The 22,498-nt window shown below is 39.1% G+C and overlaps 1 protein-coding gene across 1 annotated transcript in view; it reads right to left on the bottom strand.

The window, feature by feature from the left end:
• cachd1 (cache domain containing 1) overlaps positions 1-16,582 on the bottom strand; it is an 88,279-nt gene extending 71,697 nt beyond the window's left edge. Inside the window, exon 1 of the mRNA XM_044199522.1 lies at positions 15,914-16,582. Coding sequence (XP_044055457.1) covers positions 15,914-16,162 — 249 coding nt within the window. The 5' untranslated portion in view covers positions 16,163-16,582. The remainder of the gene's footprint in view (positions 1-15,913) is intronic.
• Positions 16,583-22,498: the final 5,916 nt, after the last annotated feature.

Below are 22,498 nucleotides of genomic sequence, written 5' to 3'. Positions count from 1 at the left end.
GGAGAGCAGTGTTTCTGTTTTGAAGTATGCAGGAGACATATGACAGCTCCTCTCAAAGAAGAATCTTCCATTTGGCATTCCTACTAACGGTCAATCAAAATGCCTGATTTGGGACCTCATTAAACACTTAACAATATTCATATATTCACATTTTAAGGGTGGGTGAACTGACAGCATGTCACTTTATATATATATATATTTTTAATAGCATTATCAAGTCCTATTTTCTTTTGTACTGAACTATGATCAGAGAGTTAATTTTCCATGAAATGGCTCAACCCAAACCCTGAAATATTCTGGTGAACAAACGATCAGACGAATAGTTACACACTGATTAAACAGTGTTTAAGTTTGCTAATATCTCAAAATTCTGGAAAAGAAGGCAAGATGGACTGTTGAACTAATATTTACACTGATTTTTCCAAGTATTATATAGTAAATGTCTTCATTGTCTACAACAATAAAGCTCTAAAGATTTGATTGTGAAAGTTGTTCAAGTTGGTTTTAAATTTTTAAACATATAAGACATTTAAATAGTATTGTTTGAAAATGTATACACAGCATTCAGGCTCAGTCATATGAATTTATGATGGGGGCATACTTGCATGCACGACAACAATAAAAACTTCAATCACTCATTCATATGTTGTGATACAATCAGAATGACTGTTCTAGCAGATAATCCAGTGAATTAATACCAGATAAATAAAGGCACTTCATCACACATTGATGCAAAACTTCCGCAAATCCAATACTACCATATAGCAGTCCTGATCTTTGATTTGTAAGTGCCTGCAGTGGCTTACGTCAACAAGAGGGATAGCTCCCCTCCTGATATGAACGCTACAGCAAAATCACTGCCAGTTGACGAATTTCTATTGTCTTATGATATCCAGTGTGTCATATTTCTCAACCCTATCACACATGCAGGCAAAGGAATGAAAACCAACTCACTACTACCTGTACACACACGGACACACACAACACCAAAACTGACAAACACACACACACGTTCCTGTTCCCACAGATCTCCGTATCAGTCCAAGAGCCCTTTCACACATACACCAAGAAGCACTGACGGATTAACGTTTCCGTAAAAAATAAGAGATCTGGCTTGTTCACACGATCATCAACTGCACCCCTCTGACTGGCAGTCTTTAGCAGGTTCGAGGCTGCTGATATGGTGGTACCTTTATGCTGAAATTTTCTAAAACCCAGACGCTGTTGAAGTCCTATTTTGCTATTGTTTGAGTTTTAATAGCTATTGACCAAGTCTTAATGCTTAGTGTGCTTTTGTGATTGTTACTAATTTAATGACTTTCACATGCAGCTTCACCCAGGATTTTTTCCTTTAATCGTGTGAAAAGCAGCCAGAGACAAAACTGCAGAAACCTGATCCAGGAATTTCCTCCCTCAAACCACTATAAATTCACACAAATTTTACTTTGTGATGCAACGGTGAAATAAAAACTGTACAATTCCTACTGGTGGTATGTGTTTGGTGCTACTGAGTGGGAAAGTGTTCAAAACTCCTTGTAAATTGCACAGATGTTGTTAGTGTTATCTAACATAAGTGAGGAAGTGACATATTCAGGGATATGATCATGAATGACATTTTTATTAGTAGCTAATAATGTAAACAAGGAAGCCAGCATTGACACTTAACACAGAAATCTTAAACAGAAGATTTGATATTTGAAGAGGTATATATGTAAATGTGGAACTTCACCGAAAAAAATTATCATTTTAAGTTTTAGTGCATTGCATTGTCAGAGCACATTTTCTGGAATTTTTCACTGTAACATTTATTCACAATAACCAAGTCCCATAAAATGTAGAATGTGTAGACGGGGGTTGTCTCGTGTTCAGCTGCCAAGAGATACCAGCAGAAACCCTGCTGGCTGACTGTGCCAACACCAGGGCTAGACAGACTAAGAAAAGCTGGCAAGGCACCAGCCAGCCAAACCTGGCAATGCATGAGCAGGCCTTCTGGAAAGAAAAAAAAAAAGTCTGGGAGATAAAAGTTAGGGAGGAGAGGCGAGGACTGGATAAGACTGGATAAAATGAGAATTTAGGTTTCTTGTAGAAATAGTTAACTGGACTTCTGCCTGAGAAAAACACAAATAAATGTTTAAGTAGTAAGACAGACCAGCGTGCTATACAATTGGCTGAACATTAGACCTCTCAGCTAGACAACCAGTACTTATTTCAGTCTGGATGGGCATACACACATACACAAACTGACAATAGGGTTTCTTTTGGCCAGGAGACAGGAGGATGAAACTGATGCCGCTGCTAGAAACATAAAAACACAAAATTTCCTTGGTGCTAGAGATTTTCCCCTGAAAATCTAATATCAAATGGATGTGGGCTGTAGGCAGCACCAACAACAATTGAGCCCAGTGCGTGAAACAACAAGGTAATAAACACAGACACCAGACGATCCTATCTGTCTGTTTAACCAAACGACCAATTGTTTTTTGTAACTTAGCAGTGAAATCGAACCACAAAGAGAACCTGCACACACAGATTGAGACAGCCAGAGAGAAAAATCATGGGAAAACTGGCAAGTTTCTTAAACGAGAGGCCAAGATGTAAAATGTGCTGCAAGATGATTTCAAGATGGTCCCTTCGCAACAAGAGCAATATGCTTTTATGACTCTGGGACAGAGTATGAGACATTATGGTTATAATTTGGGCACTGAGCTGAATACATTAAAACCCTAAGGACTCAGTTATCATGTCCAACCTAAATGAGCTCTCTTCTCTGCTGGGCTGACATCCCAATGGGGAGGAAATGTCCGCTTTAATGCTGAGATGCTCCAGCCCTGAGTGAAAAAGAAACCATGCTCACACGCTTCAAGGTGCAATAGTGAAACAAGTTTGTTGTTTCTCTGCATTGAAATAACTGTCAAAATTATACTGGAGTTCTGAATAAACTAAGATTGAAAGCAGAGTTTCTGAAAGAGGACACTTTCTTCATTCAGGAAAAATGAGCTGTATTCTTTTGTGATCTGGAGTAATGTTGGCATGCCAGCAGGAGAAAATGTTCATCTTCCATTATTTGTGAGTCAGTCCAGATCAAATAAGCCACTCGTTTGGCAAACCCATAACGGAGCTCAGAGACACCGATAGCTAAACACAGCTGCAGCCACTCTGTACAAGTAGCTTTACATGAGTCTGTGTTTATGTGAGGTATGTGTGTGTGCATAGATAGAGATAGAGATAGTGTGAGAGTGTGACTTTGGGTGTTTACATGTGTTTGGAACATTGAAAGTGTCTGAAGCAGTCTCACCATTTTTCATCTCACTCTCAAAGCCCTGACACTCCTCCCTGCCTCCTAATTAGCAAGCTGTATCACATTTTCCCCCTTGCCATTTTCTCTGCAAGAAAAAAAACACTACATCTCTTTTAATCTTCCAAGCAGCCTCGTCTTACAGAGACAGGAGTAGAAAGTCCAAAGTTCAACTCATTAGCCCAGATCACTTCCTGACTTTTCTTCAAAGGCGGCGAACCAGCAGAAGACAAAAGGCACAGGACAGCTTCACATGCCACCACCCACGGACACAATTACACAGAGAGATAGGAGTAGGGAGCAGAGAAGATAAGGATGATGGAGAAGATGGACAAAGGAGAAACTAAGAACTGTAGTGCAGACAGCATTGTGTCAGACTGCTGAGAAGACCTCAAAGCACAAAGGAAAACCAAAAGAAACACAGAAAAGGGCAATGACAATGGCTTTTTTGGTTCATTTATCTACCTTCATTTATTATATCATAAGATTATTTTAGTATGAAAGGACCTTTCACCCATCATTATTTTTAACTTCTTTAAAAAGTTTGCATACAATAACGGCTGTAAGCAGCCCAGTGAAGCCTCAGTCAGTCATGTAACTGTTTTAAAAGAGTTTCCCCTCGGGGACCAATAAAGTATTTCTGATTCTGATTTACTCAAGAGCCCATGAATGTTCTTCATAAAAAAATGGTTGGAAACATATGCTTTCTAGCTTATATGACTAATATTTGCTACATTATAGGCTGCTTATCTGTCTAACAATTACACCAACTCTACATACATGTTCAAGCTTCCAGAGTTGAAAGCTCCCTCTGCCTTTAAATTTGCTACAACAATGTTCCCCCCAGTTTTTGAGAAACTAATCCAAAATGCAGAATGCACGGAGACAAAAAAGTACCAAAGAGCACGAGGGACGTTTCCCAGCAGCCAATGAAGTGACAGACAGTGACTGTGATGGTTTGTGTTAATCTTTACAGACTGCACCTTTAACTGGCAGACGTCATTATGTTTATGAATGGCTGTGAGGAGAGAAGTTACACTAACTGAGCTGACCTCCACAACTCTGTGACCCTGGAGTTTGAGAGACATCATATAATTCCTCACCATAAGAGAGAAAGATGCAATCTGCTGTGACAGTGCCTGTGCTTTGTGTGTGTGCATGAGAATGCACAATATGAGAGACCTGCCATTTCTTGGTTGCGATTGCTGCACACAATCTCTTCCAGTCTTCTTTCATTCCTAACCTCTGTAGCTATTTTAGCATTTTTCCTTAACAGCCCTCTGCCTCGAGGAAGAACCCCAACACCTACTATTTCTTATTCACAGTCAGATCTATGCCCAAAAAATGCACCTATCCGAATACAAAAATACTGCAAACAGGCATAAAAACATGGATGGAAATTCGAGACAACTTCGAAAACAGCGCTTCTCAACAACTGTGAAGTTTGAGTTTACGGCGAGTTTATGTATGCAACACAGAGAACTGAGAGAGAGGCATAAACAGAGAGAGAGGGAGAGGAGGAGAAAAGAGGCATGACAAACAGTCTGATCTGCTTCTTGCTTCTCCACAGTAGGAGCTCCAACTCTCTCCTAATTGAGAATGCAAAGCCTCTTCTGCAGGAGTGTGTGTGCATTGTGAGGGGGATGGGGGCCTTAAAAATGCATGGTGTCTGGGGGAGGGAACTGGTCCCTCTACTCTCCTTGCCCTCCCAATTGGGTATTTTGCTCACTGCCCCTTGCCTTCACCAGAAGCCCCCGCCGTTCCCTTTCCCTCTTTCAGGGAGAGTTCATTTTGAGTCTTGCCCATTGTGGCAAGTGAAGGGACTGACTTGCTAAGGGGTGGCCTGGGGTCCCCTGGCTCACACTGCCAGGTCAGTCCTGTTGGAGCTAACTAAGTAACACTGGCAGGAATCTGGAGGAAAAAAAACACAAAGCCTGGATCACCAATAAAGATCCTTTTCTCTCTCATTGAGTGCATTTGTTATCTCTTTGTGTGTGTGTGTGTGTGTGTGTGTGTGTGTGTGTGTGTGTGTGTGTGTGTGTGTGTGTGTGTGTGTGTGTGTGTGAGTGAGTGAGAGTGAGTGAGAGAGAGGCTGTCTAAAGAAAGGCAGAGGGGGTGATAGTGAATGGGAGATAAAGAGTGAGAGATGTAATAAAGAGAGTGAGAATCATTAAAATTAAGTGAGAATGAGCTGATTAAACACAGCCAGTTAATTAGTTCTCCTGTTTAATAAGCAGAGGAAAGAGTTAGCTACTTTCACTGAAAACCTGGAGGTCTTGGCTGTCCACTGATGCACAGGGCTCTGTTCAATACACAGAAAATTAGTGCTGAAAGGATTAGTTGATTAATTGGCAGACAGAAAATTAATCGACAAATGTTTTGATAATCGATTAATCATAGAACTAATTTATTAAACAAAATCCCAAATATTTAAAGTGAGGATTTGCTACTTTTCTCTTTTTATGTAATCATTAAGTGAATATCTTTGGGTTTAATGGTAATATGTTATGGCCTGTTTCACTATTTTTTGACATTTAAAAAAAAAAAAAGACTAAACGGATAATTGTAACCTATAATCAATAATGCTAATAATCATTAGTTGCATGTCTACAGAAAAAAATGGAGCGGGAGCAAGCGGACAAGAATTTTATCAGAAATAAATAGTGGGAATCAAAACTTGCCTTTGTGAACTCAGAGCAAACTAGTCAGGATCTACCTTCAAGTACTAATTATGTTACATGACAGGGGCTGCAACAAACTATTATTTTCTGAATCAATTAATTGTTTAGTCTATGAAATGGAAGAAGAACAAGAAGAACCATCACAATTCTCCAGAGCTGAAAGTGACGTCTTAATGTGTCAAATTGTTCTCCAACCACCGGTCCAAAACTCAAAGATATTCAGTTTACAATGACATGAAACAAATAAAAGCAGCAAATCCTCACAGCTGGGAAGCTGGAACCAGAGGATGATAGTTGCCAATTCAGTTTCTGTCGATTCACTAATCGATTAATGGACTAATAGTTTCAGCTCTAAAGCCATTTATTAAGCAATATACCAAATATATTTTTGGTTCCACCTTCACAAATGTATGGATGTGTTGCTTTTCTCCCTTATATATGTCATTGTAAACTGAATATGTTATCGTTTTTTTGACAATATATGACAGGCAATATGATTATTCACTCTTTGACATTTTAAAGACTAGATAGTAAATAGATTAATGAGAAGTAATCCCTAGATTGATAATGAACATAATTAATTGCAGCTCTAAACAAAATAATGAAAAGGGAGCAAGCAGACAACAATTTTATCTGAAATAAATGGGAGGACGACCAAAAACTAACTTCAAAACATGTGACATGATTGGGGCTGCAACTAACAATTATTTTCAATATTGATCAATCTACTGATTTGTTTTTCAATTAATCCTTTAGTCTATAAAATGTTGTAAAAAGATGCCCATCATAATTCCTCAGAGCTTAAGGTGACATCTTCAAATTTCTTATTTTTCCTAAGTTTCCAAAACCCAAAGATATTCAGTTTACAATGATTTAAAAACAGATAAATGGAACTGGAACTGGTCAGTAACTGGCATTTTTGCTTGAGAAATGACTAACATGATTAATTATCAAAGTAGCAATTCAACTAATCGTTTCAGCTCTATACATCATTATAATACAATACACATACAGGCATATCAGTTTTTAAATCTACGCACGCTGTACATACTGTTACATTAATCATTTATTTGTGCCTTACTGTTGTTCTTTTGTACTTAAACTTTGTCTTTCACCCTCTGCGGGTGGCCTCATCCTTCGAGCTCGGGTCCTCTACGAGAGGCCTGGAGAGCTTGAGGGTTCTGCGCAGTATCTTTGCTATTCCCAGTACTGCACTTTTCTGGACTGAGATGTCTGGTGTTCTTCCAGGGATCTGCTGTGGCCACTCCTCCAGTTTGGGGGTCACTGCCCCGAGTGCTCCGATGACCAGGGGCATATTATTTTTTATATATATATATATATATATATATTTATATCTATTTCTGTGTGTAACATTGAGAGCAACAAACCGGAGTCAAATTCCTTGTATGTAGGCCAATAAAGCTGATTCTGAAAGTGGCATCCTGATGTTTATCTCACGTAAAACTGATAACGACAGGATGTTTGCAACTGGAAAAAATGTTATTGTCCTTAATCTGACAATGTTTAACTATATTGCACTTAGATATCAGCCACAGAAATGTGCAGTCTAGATTCTTAACAGGAGTTTAGCATTATAGGGCAGGTCAAAACGAGAAACAAGCAGGGAGAGACTCAGAGCAAACAAAAGCAGACACAAAAAGGCGAATACTAAGGAGGCTGCAAATCACTGCAAAACCAATTTCAATCAAGGCCAAACAGAGAGAGGCCTTCTTCAACTGGGAGATGTGGGAAATAGATCAAAAAGTGGTCAGATAAATGATATGACCACGACAGTACAGACAGATTTAAACCACAACAGCTGGTGCAGAAGAGGAAGAACATCAGTTTTTTGCTCCATCCTGACCGCAGTCCAGCAGGAGCCAAGAGACAGTGCACAAGGCTGTACTTACACTGGCAAAAAAAATAAAGGGATTTGATTGAAATGAATGGGAGTCATGTTGTCCAAAAGCTCTGGAGATAGAAAAAAAAACCCATATCCCTGAAAATGTTTTTCTCTCCATATCTTTCTTCCAGCAGGCTTCTAGCACAAACTTAAACATGGTTGCAGGTAGATTCAAATAAAGATGAAGCTGAACTCCAAATGATACATAATTTGGCAACTGTTAAAAATGGACATGGCAAGGTCAAAAAAAAAATCTGAATAGGAAGTTTCACAAAATTAACTGTGACTTGTGCCCAGAAAACCAAGACATTTGACAATGAAAAAAAGAGCACATTACTAAAAAACAAAAGAAGAAAAGTCACATTCCTCACTGTTTACAAAACTAAGTTTGAATGCCCTACAGCTATTTTTTTGTTTTTGTCATTTAGGATTAAAGCTTTAAAAATAAAATAAGTTGGGCTGGGCGATGTGGCCAAAGACATTAAACCAACCAATGACCGCTTGTATGAATCCTGAAGCGACAAGGTTTCTCTTGAATCCCTGTTTCGTCAAGTCTAGGGACTTCACCGTGTCTGATGTGTGTTCAGTTTGGAGGTTAGAGACACCGTGGTGCAGAGCCGTTGAATACAAGGGGCGCCTGAGCCTCTCGGGGCTTGGACTCAGGCCAAAACATACAAGCAGCTCCACATTTAATGAAAATGTGGCCCTTTGCTCTGTTCTCTCCTGCACTGTAATGGGATGATAAAGGTAATAGTCGACCAAACTGGGCTGTTTCACCGGGTTTTGGACAGGCCAAGAATTTTGAAGACTGATATCAAAGTCATTCCAAGTTTAAAAACATTGCAGATGTCGCTGTGGGACTTTGCAGCTGTTGGCAGAGAGCCTGTTTTTCCATGAAAAATGGACAAGAAATACAATTCTTAATTTCAATTAAAAAATTAATAACTTTAAATTTACAGAAAATTTTAGCTTGGAAATAAGGTCATGTATAACCAACAGCTTATCATATCAGTTACCATGTTCATTTTCCCTTCAGCTTGGAAAAAAAACGAAAAATAAAAAACATAATAAAACAAAGCACACACACACAAAGAGAACAGTATTTCTTGGAATTATAAAGTATTCATATAGCAGCAGCTTGGGACCAAGAATCCAATAACTGTGGGAAAGCAAGAAAGTGTTAAAAAAAAAGAAAAGAAAAGAAAGAAACAATCCCTGCAATAACAGTTTGGAAAAAAGCAACAGTTACAGTGGAAAAAGAACAGGCGTGCAGATAGTTCAGCTCAGCCTCCAATGGCTCATAACCCGCTGAGGGACATCACGATTTATGGTCAGACTAAGAACGAGGAGTTGTGCCATCGCAATGCAATGCTGACTAATGCAAAGCACCTGTTGCTAAGACAACCTGAACATCACATACAGGAGAAAGGGGGGCGAGAGGAATGGGGACAGAGAGCGATAGAAGTAGTTAGAAAGACAACTTTCAAAACCTGACAGACATTTAATGTGGTGAGACAACACAAGAGGTGATGGTGGAGAGGGTTAAAATACAATCCAGTGTGGCTCCAAACCCTGATGCCAACCACCAGTCTGACCATGCTCGTCTTTGGTATGAAAATGAGAACACAGGGTACTAGACCTATAGAAACCCTACAATATATGCTGAGGAGGCTTTTAGCCTTTTCACCCATAAATTCCACTTTTCGTGACTGCAGTTTTACACTTAATTGTTAAATTAAAGAAACTATAATCAATATTAACTACTATGATGACAGTGTGTGTATGAAATAATTTATGTGAGAGAGTCATTCATAGTGACAAATCCACAGAGACTTATCACTCAACTCTGCAGTTCCCCTTAGCTCTACCGTTTAACCGTCTTTAAACTGATTGTTTTGGTTTTCTGGACCGCAACTTCACTGTTTTGAGTCACTCTCACTTCTGTCGTCATCATTGTTTTCAGCTGCTTTTCATCGAAAGGGCTGTATAAAAAAAAAAAAAACTGTATACAACCTGCCCAGCAAATGGAAGACAGACAAAGTTGGTGAACACAGTGGAGTATACGGTGATATTATGTTGATTTTTGTATTTACAACTTGTTGAGCTGGCTCACAAAATAAATAAATAAAAATCTATCAATTAATGCATTTTCTGGAGGTTTTACATTAGAAATGTGAGTAAACTGAGGAAAGAAATCCTAAAAATGTGCCCCGGTTTATCAGCACCAGTATAAAACCAACATAGCAGCAGCCACCTTTGCTAACATTGAAGCAAAACATCCATGTCCCACACAGAATTATACAAAACCTTGATTGGATGGTTTAACGGTAATAGCACAGAGCTACAGGTGCACACCAGGATCACTTCATCTTGAGTGATGCTATGATAAACAAATACTTAACCAGAAAGCCGGAGTTTAGTTCAGTATCCTACATCACACTCATTGTAATACATGTAGTTTGTGCATGAAAATAGGATAAACATGTGACAAAAAGGGAAAGAAACAAGAGGAGGTGCCCATCCTCCACCCTTGGTATGTTTCCATATTCTGTGATTTGCAACATTGGACTAACTGACAGGGAATGGTTTCCCACCCTTCTGTGCCCTGAGGGGTGGGCAACAAAAAGAGCCCCATTATATGACAAGTGCAGGAATGTACTTAGAGATATATGTGACACCTAAGTGTTCCTTTGCCCTTTGGATGAGTGTTATTGTGAAGACAAATGTTATACATGTACTCTTCTTTCACAGAACATGGGTTTTATTTATATATATATATATATATATATATATATATATATATATATATATATATATATATATATATATATATATATATACATATACACACACACACACACACACACACACACACACACACACACTATAATGTTCTATTCAATTGAACATGCAGTCAACTTCTACAAGCCCTGCGTGGAGTGCTACAGCATGTCAGACTGGATGCAAGGTGGTTCATACATAAATTTAGCTTCATATTATTAATTGAAAAGAATATGCTTGGATCTGCGCAATGTCGGACAGCAAAACAGACAAAAATACAGACTCAGAGTCAAAAGAGAGAATGAAAGAGATGGTAATAGTCCCACATGTAGCAGAGGGCCTGTGAGGCTCATAGTAACCTTGACTGTTTGAGCACACAGCCATGCAGGCAACGCAGTAAGAGGCAAGAAGGCTTTGAAGCTGTACTGCAGAGAACCTAGCAGGAATTCTGATGTCTTGCTGTATATCCTCTAACCCTCCTCCTCATCTCTGCAACTGATTCAATATAAAGTGAGGAAAAGAGAAGAAACGCAGCCAAGAGACAGACAAAAGAAGAGAAATAAGATTAAAATAAAGGCAGGTTGAAACAAAGAGATACAGAGGGGAGAGAAGACATTTATATATATGTTAAAAAGGCCTAATCAAAATGTCTAATCCAAGTGAATAATACAAAGCAGGAACTGGGGCTCTGTGATAGCCCCTCAACTGGTGTTGCCCTTGGACCAAACCCAACCCAGAAAATCACAGCCACCCCAATTTTCTCTTTTCCTGCACAAACCTCCATTGCCCTCAAATTACTATCAATATTCAATTAGGGGGCCGGGGATACTGGACGAGCCAGCCTCAATAACAAACCACACTTCTCTGTGGATTAAGGCCCCTTAAAACCAACACAGTGAAATTTCCTTTGTAAATAATCAGCCAACAGGGCGTAAATACCCTCTCAGTAAAAGCAAGTGAACTGGACTTTTCACAGTGGTGAGTGATTGGCTTACCATTAGTGACAATCTACGCATGCCGGTTCATTACACCTTTAAGTTTCTCCACGTTTCCAACAGCGATCAAGCATGTGTTGCTATAACTGTGGCTGGAAACATGTACCGTGGTCCTGGCTCTAGCAGGCGCCCACATGACAAGAGTAGTACCAGGCCCGTGTTTTAATAACATGGAAAAGGGAAAGGAGATTAAATGTCATATTTACATCCAACTCCAATTTGCTATGTAAAACCTCCTGCTTCAAGCGGCACAAAATCTGACATGAAATTCTCATTAGTTACATATAGCAGAGAAGACTGTCTCCTTTCAGAAAACCCAGTGAGTCGCATGGCAGAAATCAGTGTCATAAATCATGAAATAATTTCTTAATGTGGAAGAATATTAATAACTTTGTGATTTAGCCTACACACTACACTACAAATGAAAGATGCAACAAATAGTATGCATAAGCAACAACTCAAGAGAAGAAGGCTGTTTTACATAAATAACACATTAAGTACAAGGAAAATGCAATATGGAAATTATGGAAAATGATGGAAATTGAATGCAAAACACTTCTTTACTGACAAACAGTTGGGTAAATTGTACTAGAGGTTACATAAACAAATGAAAACTGAATGTCTCCAGTACAGATACTGTGTAAAAGCTGATCATCAATTATTCTATGACATTTACTGATTATGACTTCTCAAATTTGAGAATTTGATGCTTTTCTTTGTCACATATGACAGTAAAATGAGTTTCTTTGGGTTTTGGACTGTTGGTTAGACAGAATAAAACACGTCATCGAAGACGTCATCTTTGGCTCTGAGAATTTTTTGATGGGCATGATTGACATTTCATAGACTAAACCAATACTCAAATGAAATCATAGATAGACTAATCCATAACGAGAGTTAGTTGCAGCCCTACAGCACACTTTACAGTTTGTAGTTACAATCATCAGATTGAAATCAACTGATTTCATTAAAATAAACTTAACTAAGAATAGTATATTGAAGCAGAATAACCTACAAATGAAAAATAAAACCTTTAAAACTTCCCAGGGAATTGCTTTTACATAAATCTGGAAACACTCTGGTGAAAAACATCCTCTGAAAAGTTGACCTATCAGCTTAAACAAAGTGTCAACTGTACACCCTCATGTCCCCTGATAACTGAGTAACTCAATGACAGATTGAACAACAGTGACTCAGAAGCACTGACGAGGCAAGCCTCAAATTACACATCTGCCACAGAATGAAGGGTGGAGTGGAGAGGGGTAGAATTACGTTTTAAATGGAGATGCCGAGACACTCGATAACAAAACCTTCAAGTCTTGCCCAAAACAGCATAGCGTGAACTCTGCATGTTGATGTCTCTGCCAAAAAAAGAAAACACACAAAAAAATGTCTCGAAGAAATAATGAATGTAAGCTCTGACTCTAGAAATCAGAACTTTAGGTGCTGTTTGGATAAAAAACCCATTTTGGGGGGGGGGGCTGACTGTACAGGGGAAAAGGAAATATGCCAAAGAGTCAGAACGATAAAGTGGAATCTAGTTCAAGTGACACACCTGCAGACTGCGGGTCAGGCCACATCTCAGGTGTCCACACAAGACAGCATGGCAGACACATTCCTCCAATTGTTTTCATGGGCAGATGCAGACTGTTTTTACTGGATGCACATCTCTGACATTTGCTTAAAACCGCTCTGACAAATCCATGAAATGTACCGCTTCTATCAAACTCACATTAGCTTCATGCCAAGACAGATTTTCACAGCTTGTACAACAACACGATAGCCTCAAAACTGTTTTCCCACAATACAGGGGAAGGATGCTGAATGCATATTTTCATGAATAATCTGAAAGGGCTATATGAAATCTATCTGAATGAGTCATGAAAAATAAAGTGAGACACAAAAACCAAAATTATTTTTGCATTAATTACATCTTTGCAGCTGACAGAACAATTTGACTCTGATATGAGAGAAACAGAAATAAATACAGGAGGAGCTGACCAAGAGGAAAAGAGGGGTGATTAATTTTTACTGTATGCACCAGCAAGAGCAGAAAACAAGAACACAGAGCAACCCCCCCCAAAAAAAAAACAGACAGCACAAACTGAAAATGAGTGAACGAACGGGAATGAGACAGAAACCAAGCACAAACTGGAGCTCAGGGAGGGATGAGCGGTGACAAAGGCGGATCCAGGGGGATCAGAGGAAGCCCTCAAAGCCGACTCCCACAGCCGGGATGAAGGCAGCTCAGTGTGGAAGCAGAGAAGATGAAACACCATTTGGGGGCAGGGCCCCCCCGCTGCCTTGCCTCTGTGTTCAGGGCCTGTGAGCACCTCTGCCTCTGAAGTGCAAACACCCCCCTCACACCCTGCAGCACCCGGCACTGCACCCTGCACCTCCTGCCATTTGGTGCCTCGACACAGCTCTGCACGGATGGACAGTGTTTGTGCTGTGTTAACATTGTATGTTTAAAATCAATTAGCAACAAACAATTATTTTCATTATCAATTATCCTGCTGATCATTTTCTCAATTAATCTATTAATGTTTGGTCTATAAAAACGCCAGAAAATAGTGAGAAATGCCTGTTACAATTTCCTAAATCTCAAGGCAACGTATTGAAATGTCTTGTTGTCCGACCAACAGCCCAAAACCCAAAGAGTTCAATTTATTATCACATGTGACACATTTAAACAGCAAATCCTCAGAATTAAGTACAACTGTTTTCTCTTGAAAAAAATGACTTAAATTGAATGATTTTGATTTTCAAAATAGGCTTCAATTAATTTTCTGCAAACCAACTAATCGACTAATGGTTTCACCTCTAATACAAATTGCTTTGTGACCAAAAGTCCAAAACCCAAACATTTTCAGTTTACGATCATAAAATACTATGAAAATCAGTACATATTCACATTTGACAAGCTATAACCAGTGTCATTTTGGCATATTTGCTGATCATTTTGTCAATCATCTAATTGATGAATCCACTAACCATTTCAGCTCTAAACTCAATGTTTCAATGTCAGTCAAGGTTTATATAATGTAATATGGGGATACACTCGTCAAAATTATGGTTACTAGCTAGAAAAATGTTGTGTCTCCAACAGGGAGGAACCGTCTCACCTCTAATAAAACACAAAAATCATGTCAGTTGCAGTCAGTGCTGAAACAATGAATCAATTAGTCGATGACAGAGAATTCATTTACAACAATTTTGTTAACAGTCATCATTTAAGCTGTCTATCAAGCAAAAATACAACAAACAAAACAAAAAAAGAGACAATCACTGGTCACAGCTTCTGGAATTTGCTGCTTGTCTCCTTTTTTAAATCATTGTCAACTGAATATCTTTGGGTTTTTGGTCAGACACACAGACACTATTTTTTTACATTTTACCAACCAATTACCCAAAAAATAACTGATAATGAAAATAATCGTTAGATGCTGCTCTGATCCAACTGCAGCTGATGGAGACAGAGTGTTTCTTTCCACATGGCAAGCTAACAAAATCTGATTTATTGTTTGTATTTAATCATGCGCAGTATCAGTTCTCCCTCTGATTGGGCCTGTGGGCTGCAGCCAACTTAGATAAAAATGGATTTATTCCTGTTCGGGAGACCCACATAGCACAGATTCTCAGACACACCGGAAGGCAGTTGAATTATAACTAGCTTTTTATCTGCACAATGGCATGTGTCCATCTTTATAACCAGTCTAATGACACACCACAGTTAATTGTACCAAGCTGATGTTAATGAGCATAAATAAAAGGCCGATGCTTTAATGTTGCTTCATGGCTGATTGCTCATGGTTTTCAGTAGACACATGCAAACACACACACACACAGTAAATGTGCTGAAATAACTGATCTTTTGTAAAATGAGTCTATTTAACACAGATTAGGGAATAATAAAAAGGTGAAACAAGCCGCCCAGAACGCCAAACCTGCCGCGTGTTGATGCCCCAGATAAATGTGTCCCAACTTCAAAGCGCATGTTGTTGCACTGCAACACTGAGCGAGACAACACTGGCAACCAAATACCTTATTGTTTCGTTACATTCTAACATTTCTGTTACAAAGTTTCCCTCTGTGATTACAACATTAACTTGGCGTTTCGGCCCATTTAGACAATCCCGTGTGTGCCGGTTTGGCTCTTTAAATCCGCTCCAACTCGCAGTGGCACATGAATATCTCCCAGTTTTACACAGAAACAAACACAAGCACAGCTAAAAAGACATTTGTCCTCCACGTTTACCTGCATAGTAAAGACTCCCAGCTCCTGCGAGGACAGCTTTTTCATCTGCTCGGCCAAAACTTGCGCTTCTTCCAGGATGGAAAAGTCCGTCTCAGCTCCGCAATATCCACAAGAAAGAGCCGAGCAGATTAAAACGAAGTTCCACGAAAAAGCCAACAAGCCCCCGTGAAACCGAAGGTGTTTATCCCGGAAAGCAGCGCGCGTATTCGGCGTCACAGCCAGAGGTTTCTCCCCTGTCCGCCTCGCCATGATGGCTGTGGGTCTACAGGCTGGAGAAACACCGAGTCTGAATTGGTGGCGGAAAAAAAACTTCAAGGGAAACTACTTTTACAACTTTGCAGCGGAGAGTACGTGAGCCCTTTCTCTCCGGTACAAGTCTCCACAATTTCCAGCAGCGCAAACCATTGCAACCCCTTGAAATCCCTCAAGAGAAGAAATTAGATCCATGGGTGAGAGAAGATGTTTTTTCTTTTCTTTTTTAAATGTTGTCGGTGTTCCGTCTTCGGTCAGTCACTCCAACTCCTGGAAGTCTGGCAAAGTGTGTGTGAGCCGGGGATTCACCACAATGGGGGTGAAAGTGGGAGGCGTGGAAACACAGGAGTCCTACCGGCGCCTGGATCTCCGGATCAATGGATCAGGGTTTCATGATGCCTTCAACTGCTGCTGGGAAAAGGACCTGCGGTAAAACGGCTGGCGTGAAATTACCCTCTAAATAGGCAAATACGACGAGGAAAGTTTTTTATTCTCAATCCACCTATCCATTAAGCCACCGATATATACACCGCGGTATATATAGGCACGTTTATTTATGAGGCAGTAAGCAGGACTCAGAAAGGATTTTAGAAAGACCGAGAAGTCCAGTTCCCCTCAATGCACCCACCCACTACCACCACCCCTTTCAAGCAAATTGTGACCAGGCACCAAAAAGAAAGTCTCTAAAATGTTTGCAAATGTTTGGATATTTTCACATTTTATTTATTATGTAAACTGTAAATTTTATTTCCAAACACGAAAGTCTAAATGCAGCTTCAAAGATTTTACACTGCCAGGAATAAAAGTCTGGTGGGGAAATGCTGACTCATTTATTTACTTTTTTATTGCTGGCTTAAAAGTCAAGTCAGTTTTATTTATATAGCCAAAAATTACACATTTGCCTCAAAGGGCTTTACAGTACAGCATGCAGCACCCTCTGTCCAATGAAGAAAACCTCCACAAAAAAAGCCTTTAATGGGGGAAAAAGAGATAAACCTCAACAGAGGAGGGATCCAGGATATGCAAATCACATTTCAATATATTGACAAAATATAAATGACAAAAATGCTGGAATCAGCCAATAAAATGCCCACCATGTGTAAATTTCACAAACCCTAAATTCCCACAAATAAATACAGAGGACTTGAACTCTGTGTCCTCTCTGCCATATCAGTGACTGATGGTAAAAGTCGTCCAATGCCTTTCATTGCAGGTATTTCATTCTTTACCTAATATGCAATATAGGGTCTGTTTAAATGTTGGCTTCACCTTAACTTTTAATTCTCATGCATTTAAAATAACTACTGGATGAATTAAAAAACCCACCGACTGCAAGCCTTACTCACATTTTCTCTTTTGTTACAGGCTCCATGTTGTGATGATTTTTTTTTTAACAAAGGCACCTTCAATGCAAGTAGTGAGGTGGTTTATAAAGATCAATTTGGCAGCCAAATTGCCCTCAAAGCATTCTATTACTTCCAGTGATTTTTATGTTGTTTCTTTTATCTTGAAGTGGTGTTTCTATATACAGGGCCTTTAGTTTTTATGAGGCTGTAGGATGATTTTAGATCTTTTCTGCAAGTAAGACTGTCGGTGTGTGGGATTGTGTCTTTAAACGCAGTTGTAGAGAACAACAAAGTAATTAAGTGGGGGGAAAAGCACCAATAGTGCAGTTGAGATAAAAGTCACACAGGCACACAGAGAGATCATCTCATTTCAGGCATTAAACTAGTTAACTGGTGATATACTACTACTACTAATAATAACAACAATAATAATAATAATAATAATAATAAACTTTATTTATACAGCACTTTTCTTAACAAGGTTACAAAGTGCTTTACAGAAAAAACAGCAGATGTGTTGTATGTGGGATTGTGATATTAAGTCTCTGCGAAGATTATTGATTTCTCCTGCAGGTATAATTGTGGGAAAATAAACTACAGCATTTGGATGAACATGAATGAAAGCAGTACTCAATGTAGCAACCAGCAGAGACTCCACTCCTGTCAGAATCCAGTTCTTGTTTTTGTTGCAGCTTCAATTTCACTTTGCTTTGAGGAAGATCAGAGGCTTGTGTATTTGGGCAGTTCACATTTAGATTGCTGTCAGCAAAATAAAAAACATTATGACAGATAGCTCATTTGTTAAAGAATCTTGTAGTCAAGGCCAATGATGTGAGGCTTTGAAGTATAACAGCACTCCAATCCATCCAGCAGCTGACCTCTAATCAGTGCTCTCTCTCTCTCTCTCTCTCTCTCTCTCTCTCTCTCTCTCTCTCTCTCTCTCTCTCTCTCTCTCTACTTCATTGGATTGCAGAGTGTATTTGATTTGCAGCTGCACAACTGGCCTCTTCCCAGCCACCTCACTGCTTCTTGTAACTTTTGGAAGATTTTCTGGTTAACCAACGTTGCATTCAGGCACAAAATATCAGTTTCAGGGCTGTTTGATCGGGAAAAATTTAGCTCACTTGTTTTTTTTAACCTATTTTACAAACAGAAAAAATTTCACATTTCAAAGTTGCCAAAGAGTGAAATGCCAAGGTTCACTTAGTTGGCTTATTTCAAAGGTCAGTTTTTAAATTAAATTTTTTAAATTTGAATTTAAGACATGACTTTTTGAAGACCTACAAACTTTCTGCGGAATATAGTATTAAAACTCCCTGATGAGAGGGATCGCTATCAGTTGTGTAACATCTCATAAGGACAGCTTTGGGTTAATAACTTTGTTTGCAAATGTCTTTATCCATCTGTGGAAGCTGCTTCTGGCATGTTAAGTTTGGTTTGAGAACCCGATGAATAGCTATAACAACAGTAAGCCATTTTAAGATCAGCTTTGTGATGATTATTTTTCATTTTCGTTTCTTCATGATGCATCACTTGCTGGAGACTCAACATATATAAATATATAATTCTCATGTTTTAGTCAGTCAGTCAACCATGTTTAGTTATGGTCTTGATCATAGTGAGAATAGAGCAGCCTCCCCACCATGATCGTTTCACGATGGAGCCAAAGTAATTTCAATGGCTTTTAACTGAACATCAAATGAAGAAGTATTTTGGGTGTCTGGTATTTAGAGAGGTAAAAGTCAAGTCTAATAGCACCACATTGTTACATAGGTTGCAATGAAGCTCAGTGCTGCAGTGGAACAAGTCATTTTACTGAATATTCTAAGCTTAAAGTGTAGATGATGTGGACAATTAAGAAAATGTTAATATTATGGCTACCAATGGAGCTTTTTCAGGATGCACTACTCATAATATGGGCCACTTCTTCCTTTTACCAAACATGTAATTTGTTTCTGATTGTCCTCTCAAGATTTAATTCATATGGATGGCTCTGCTTGTGAAATACAAGTGTGATTGATGCAGTGGGCCAACACTTTGCAAACCAGGGATCTGCAGCAGGAAAAGAGTTCCTAACTCAAGACTTTACAACGCTCCTGAATGGGTCGTCTGTCTGTGTATTTGGCTGCAGATGGCATCAGATGTTGGCATGGCCGTCAGTTTCTTTTAGACACTTACAAACACAAGGGTGTTTGTTGAGTAGTTAGATGTAGTGTGCGCACCACATACATGATCAGTTACCCAGAAAATCCCTGTTTTCTTGTGTTGTTTCACCTTCAGCTCTCAGTTCAACAAGCAAAAGTGTAGTTTATTTGTAAATTGTGTTAGAACCCAGCCATTCTTTATTTATTAGGGCACAAATGATAACTGTTTTTGAAGGGAATTCATTTCCTGAATTAGTTGCAATATTTGCACAGGAGAAAATATATAAAGATCCTTGTGCAAACATTAGACAGAATGTATATATTAACATAATTTTAAACAGACTAAAATAACTCAAAGTAAAATTTAAATGCCACAACTTTTTAAATTTATATGGCCAATTTCCCCTCTCCTGTCCTCCCCTCTCAGCCGCAGAGGCAGAGCTGACCTCATCAAAGCTCTGGTGTCAGTGGGAGAAGTGTTTGTAAGTTTTAAAACCTACTCGACTCTCTCTGATCCACACCTTCTATTTGTTTGTGTGTCTGCATGTGTTCATGTTAGTGTGTAGTGCTACCACAGGTGTATTCTGTTCATAGCACTGATGCAGAGATGTTCAGAGAAAGGGCTAGAGTCAGAAAAAAAGACTCACGTGGCCCTCATTAAAACGAGGGACTGTTTGTTTAAGGACTTGGTCAGTCAAGTTTCCACTCAACAACAACAAAGATTTTTAAAGGTTGGCCCTGAAAAACTTGGCCCCGAAAAAGGACATGATGTCACTTTTCTGATGCGGGTAATAAATAATCAGAGCAATCACATACTCTAAACAGTGTGTGAGAGCGACGCTACAGTTTGTATTTTGGTAGTGTGATAATGTACTAAATATAGTGATAAAACAGGCTGGAATAATAACATCTACATTTCCAAACAGTGCATCAGTGTTTCTATTGGCCCGACTGAGCACATCCGCTTGGTCAAAGTTGATCAACGTTGAACTCTGACCTGCGAATATGCCAGAGCCAGCTGGAGATCGCAACCAAATAGGAAACACGCTTGAATTCATTAATCATACAGGCTTCAATAACATTGAATAGGTAAACAAAGTGTATATGTGACCATACCTGCTTCTGTGGTGCAACATTATTCACACTCTGTCTCTCTGATCTAATAAATAGTCAACAGCATCACAAACTACACCCTCCAAAATTACGATACCGTTCAATCAAACACTCTCAGGCACAGTCATGTTTCATATGACTATATGGTTTTTATTTTATGTCTACACCTCACCAAGGTCACTAAAGAGCTCATGTTTGATTTCTAAAAAAGCAACAACAGGTACGATTGATACAACATCTCTAAATCAATCCTTTACTACAGAGATTGTTGGCCTGTAATAAAATATGGCATTATTTATGAGCAAACACAGCTGTGGGTTCATGCCATAAAAAGCAACCGCAACACCAGTTTGACTTGCTCACATTGTTTCTTGACTTTATCTCTTGGATCATTTTCAGACTGCAGCTCAGGAAAGGAACGCGTCTATCTGTAAAATGACTAATCCTGACTGGCATATCTCTGTGGAGCGAGCACTGGTTTATTCAGAGCAAAATACTTCATTGCACAAGAAAGCGAGGTAGGGGTCTTCATTAACAGAGACAGAAGGATTTGTTTTACAGGATTACCCCATTTGCATTATTTTAATTACAGCATAGACCCACAAAGACACCTGGTTTGGGAAGATAAAGGAAAGAAGAGGAGAAAGTGAGGCTGATTAGTCCAGGATTCAGGATTTGTGAATATATTAAATGAGATTTGTGGTGAGATGCAGGGAGGTCCTAAAGCAAGACAGGAAGACTCTGGGTTCAAAAGCAGCTCTGCCTGAAAGAAGGAAACAGGACATTTTTGGGTCAGGATCTAATATTACCTGGTATCTGTGGAAGTCTAGATTTGAAGCCAGATTCAGTGATGTTACACAGCTTCTAATATAAGAGTACTGTTGTGCTAGGGAGGGTGTCTCTGTGTGTGGGAAGTAGACAATGCTACAAGCATGCTGTGTAAATAAAGCCAAAGCCAAATGCAACTGACTGAGCATGACAATTCTCCACTAATCAGTAAATACAGGGGTTGATAGTGACACTTGGAGGCTTGTTAGACTTTTACAGCAACACTCCTCCTGGCAAAACAAGGCCCTTACATAACATTAGGAGGTATGGTACACAACTAAGAAATGACAGGTAGAAATGATGAACACCGATACACAAGAATATCCACTGGAGAAGTCACTCTAAAAAACTCTGAAGAATAGATGCACAGAAAGAGAATGAACACAAAATCTACTCTCTTTACGGCTGCATGATTTTGCTTATGTGCTCTGTTACATGATGCTCTAATGTGCATTTTTTGTTGTCAGTTGTATTGTCAGCTATATTGTATATAGACTTCCCTAATGCTGTAGGAGAAAGATGATGCTCACATGGAAAGCAGTATGATTTAAATCACTCCCTACTTTATGTATAGGACAGGCAGGGAAATCAAAATGGCTCGTTTAATCACATCCTTTGACACAGGCAGCCCATTAAAAAAGGACAGGGGTGTTTCATTTAACAAGGCACAGCAGACACCCATATTTATGTACAGAGTGGTATCAATCATTTCCTCTAACTCTCAGCAGGAAATCGAATAAGCGTATTTCACAAAATGTAGAAATATTCCTTTAACTCTGGGCCTTGTAACATTTTTATCAGTTGATCAGCAGGTTTAACATTAACATCTTTTGGTATAAATTGAGGTGATACATTGAGCCAAATTCGATCCCTTGGTATTGTTGACTCTGGATTGACTGTTT

The sequence above is a fragment of the Siniperca chuatsi genome, linkage group LG6 (genome assembly GCF_020085105.1).
Source record: "Siniperca chuatsi isolate FFG_IHB_CAS linkage group LG6, ASM2008510v1, whole genome shotgun sequence".
NCBI classification, from domain to species: domain Eukaryota; kingdom Metazoa; phylum Chordata; class Actinopteri; order Centrarchiformes; family Sinipercidae; genus Siniperca; species Siniperca chuatsi.
Note: the sequence above shows the minus strand (reverse complement) of the source record. Positions and strands in the feature narration are given on the sequence as shown.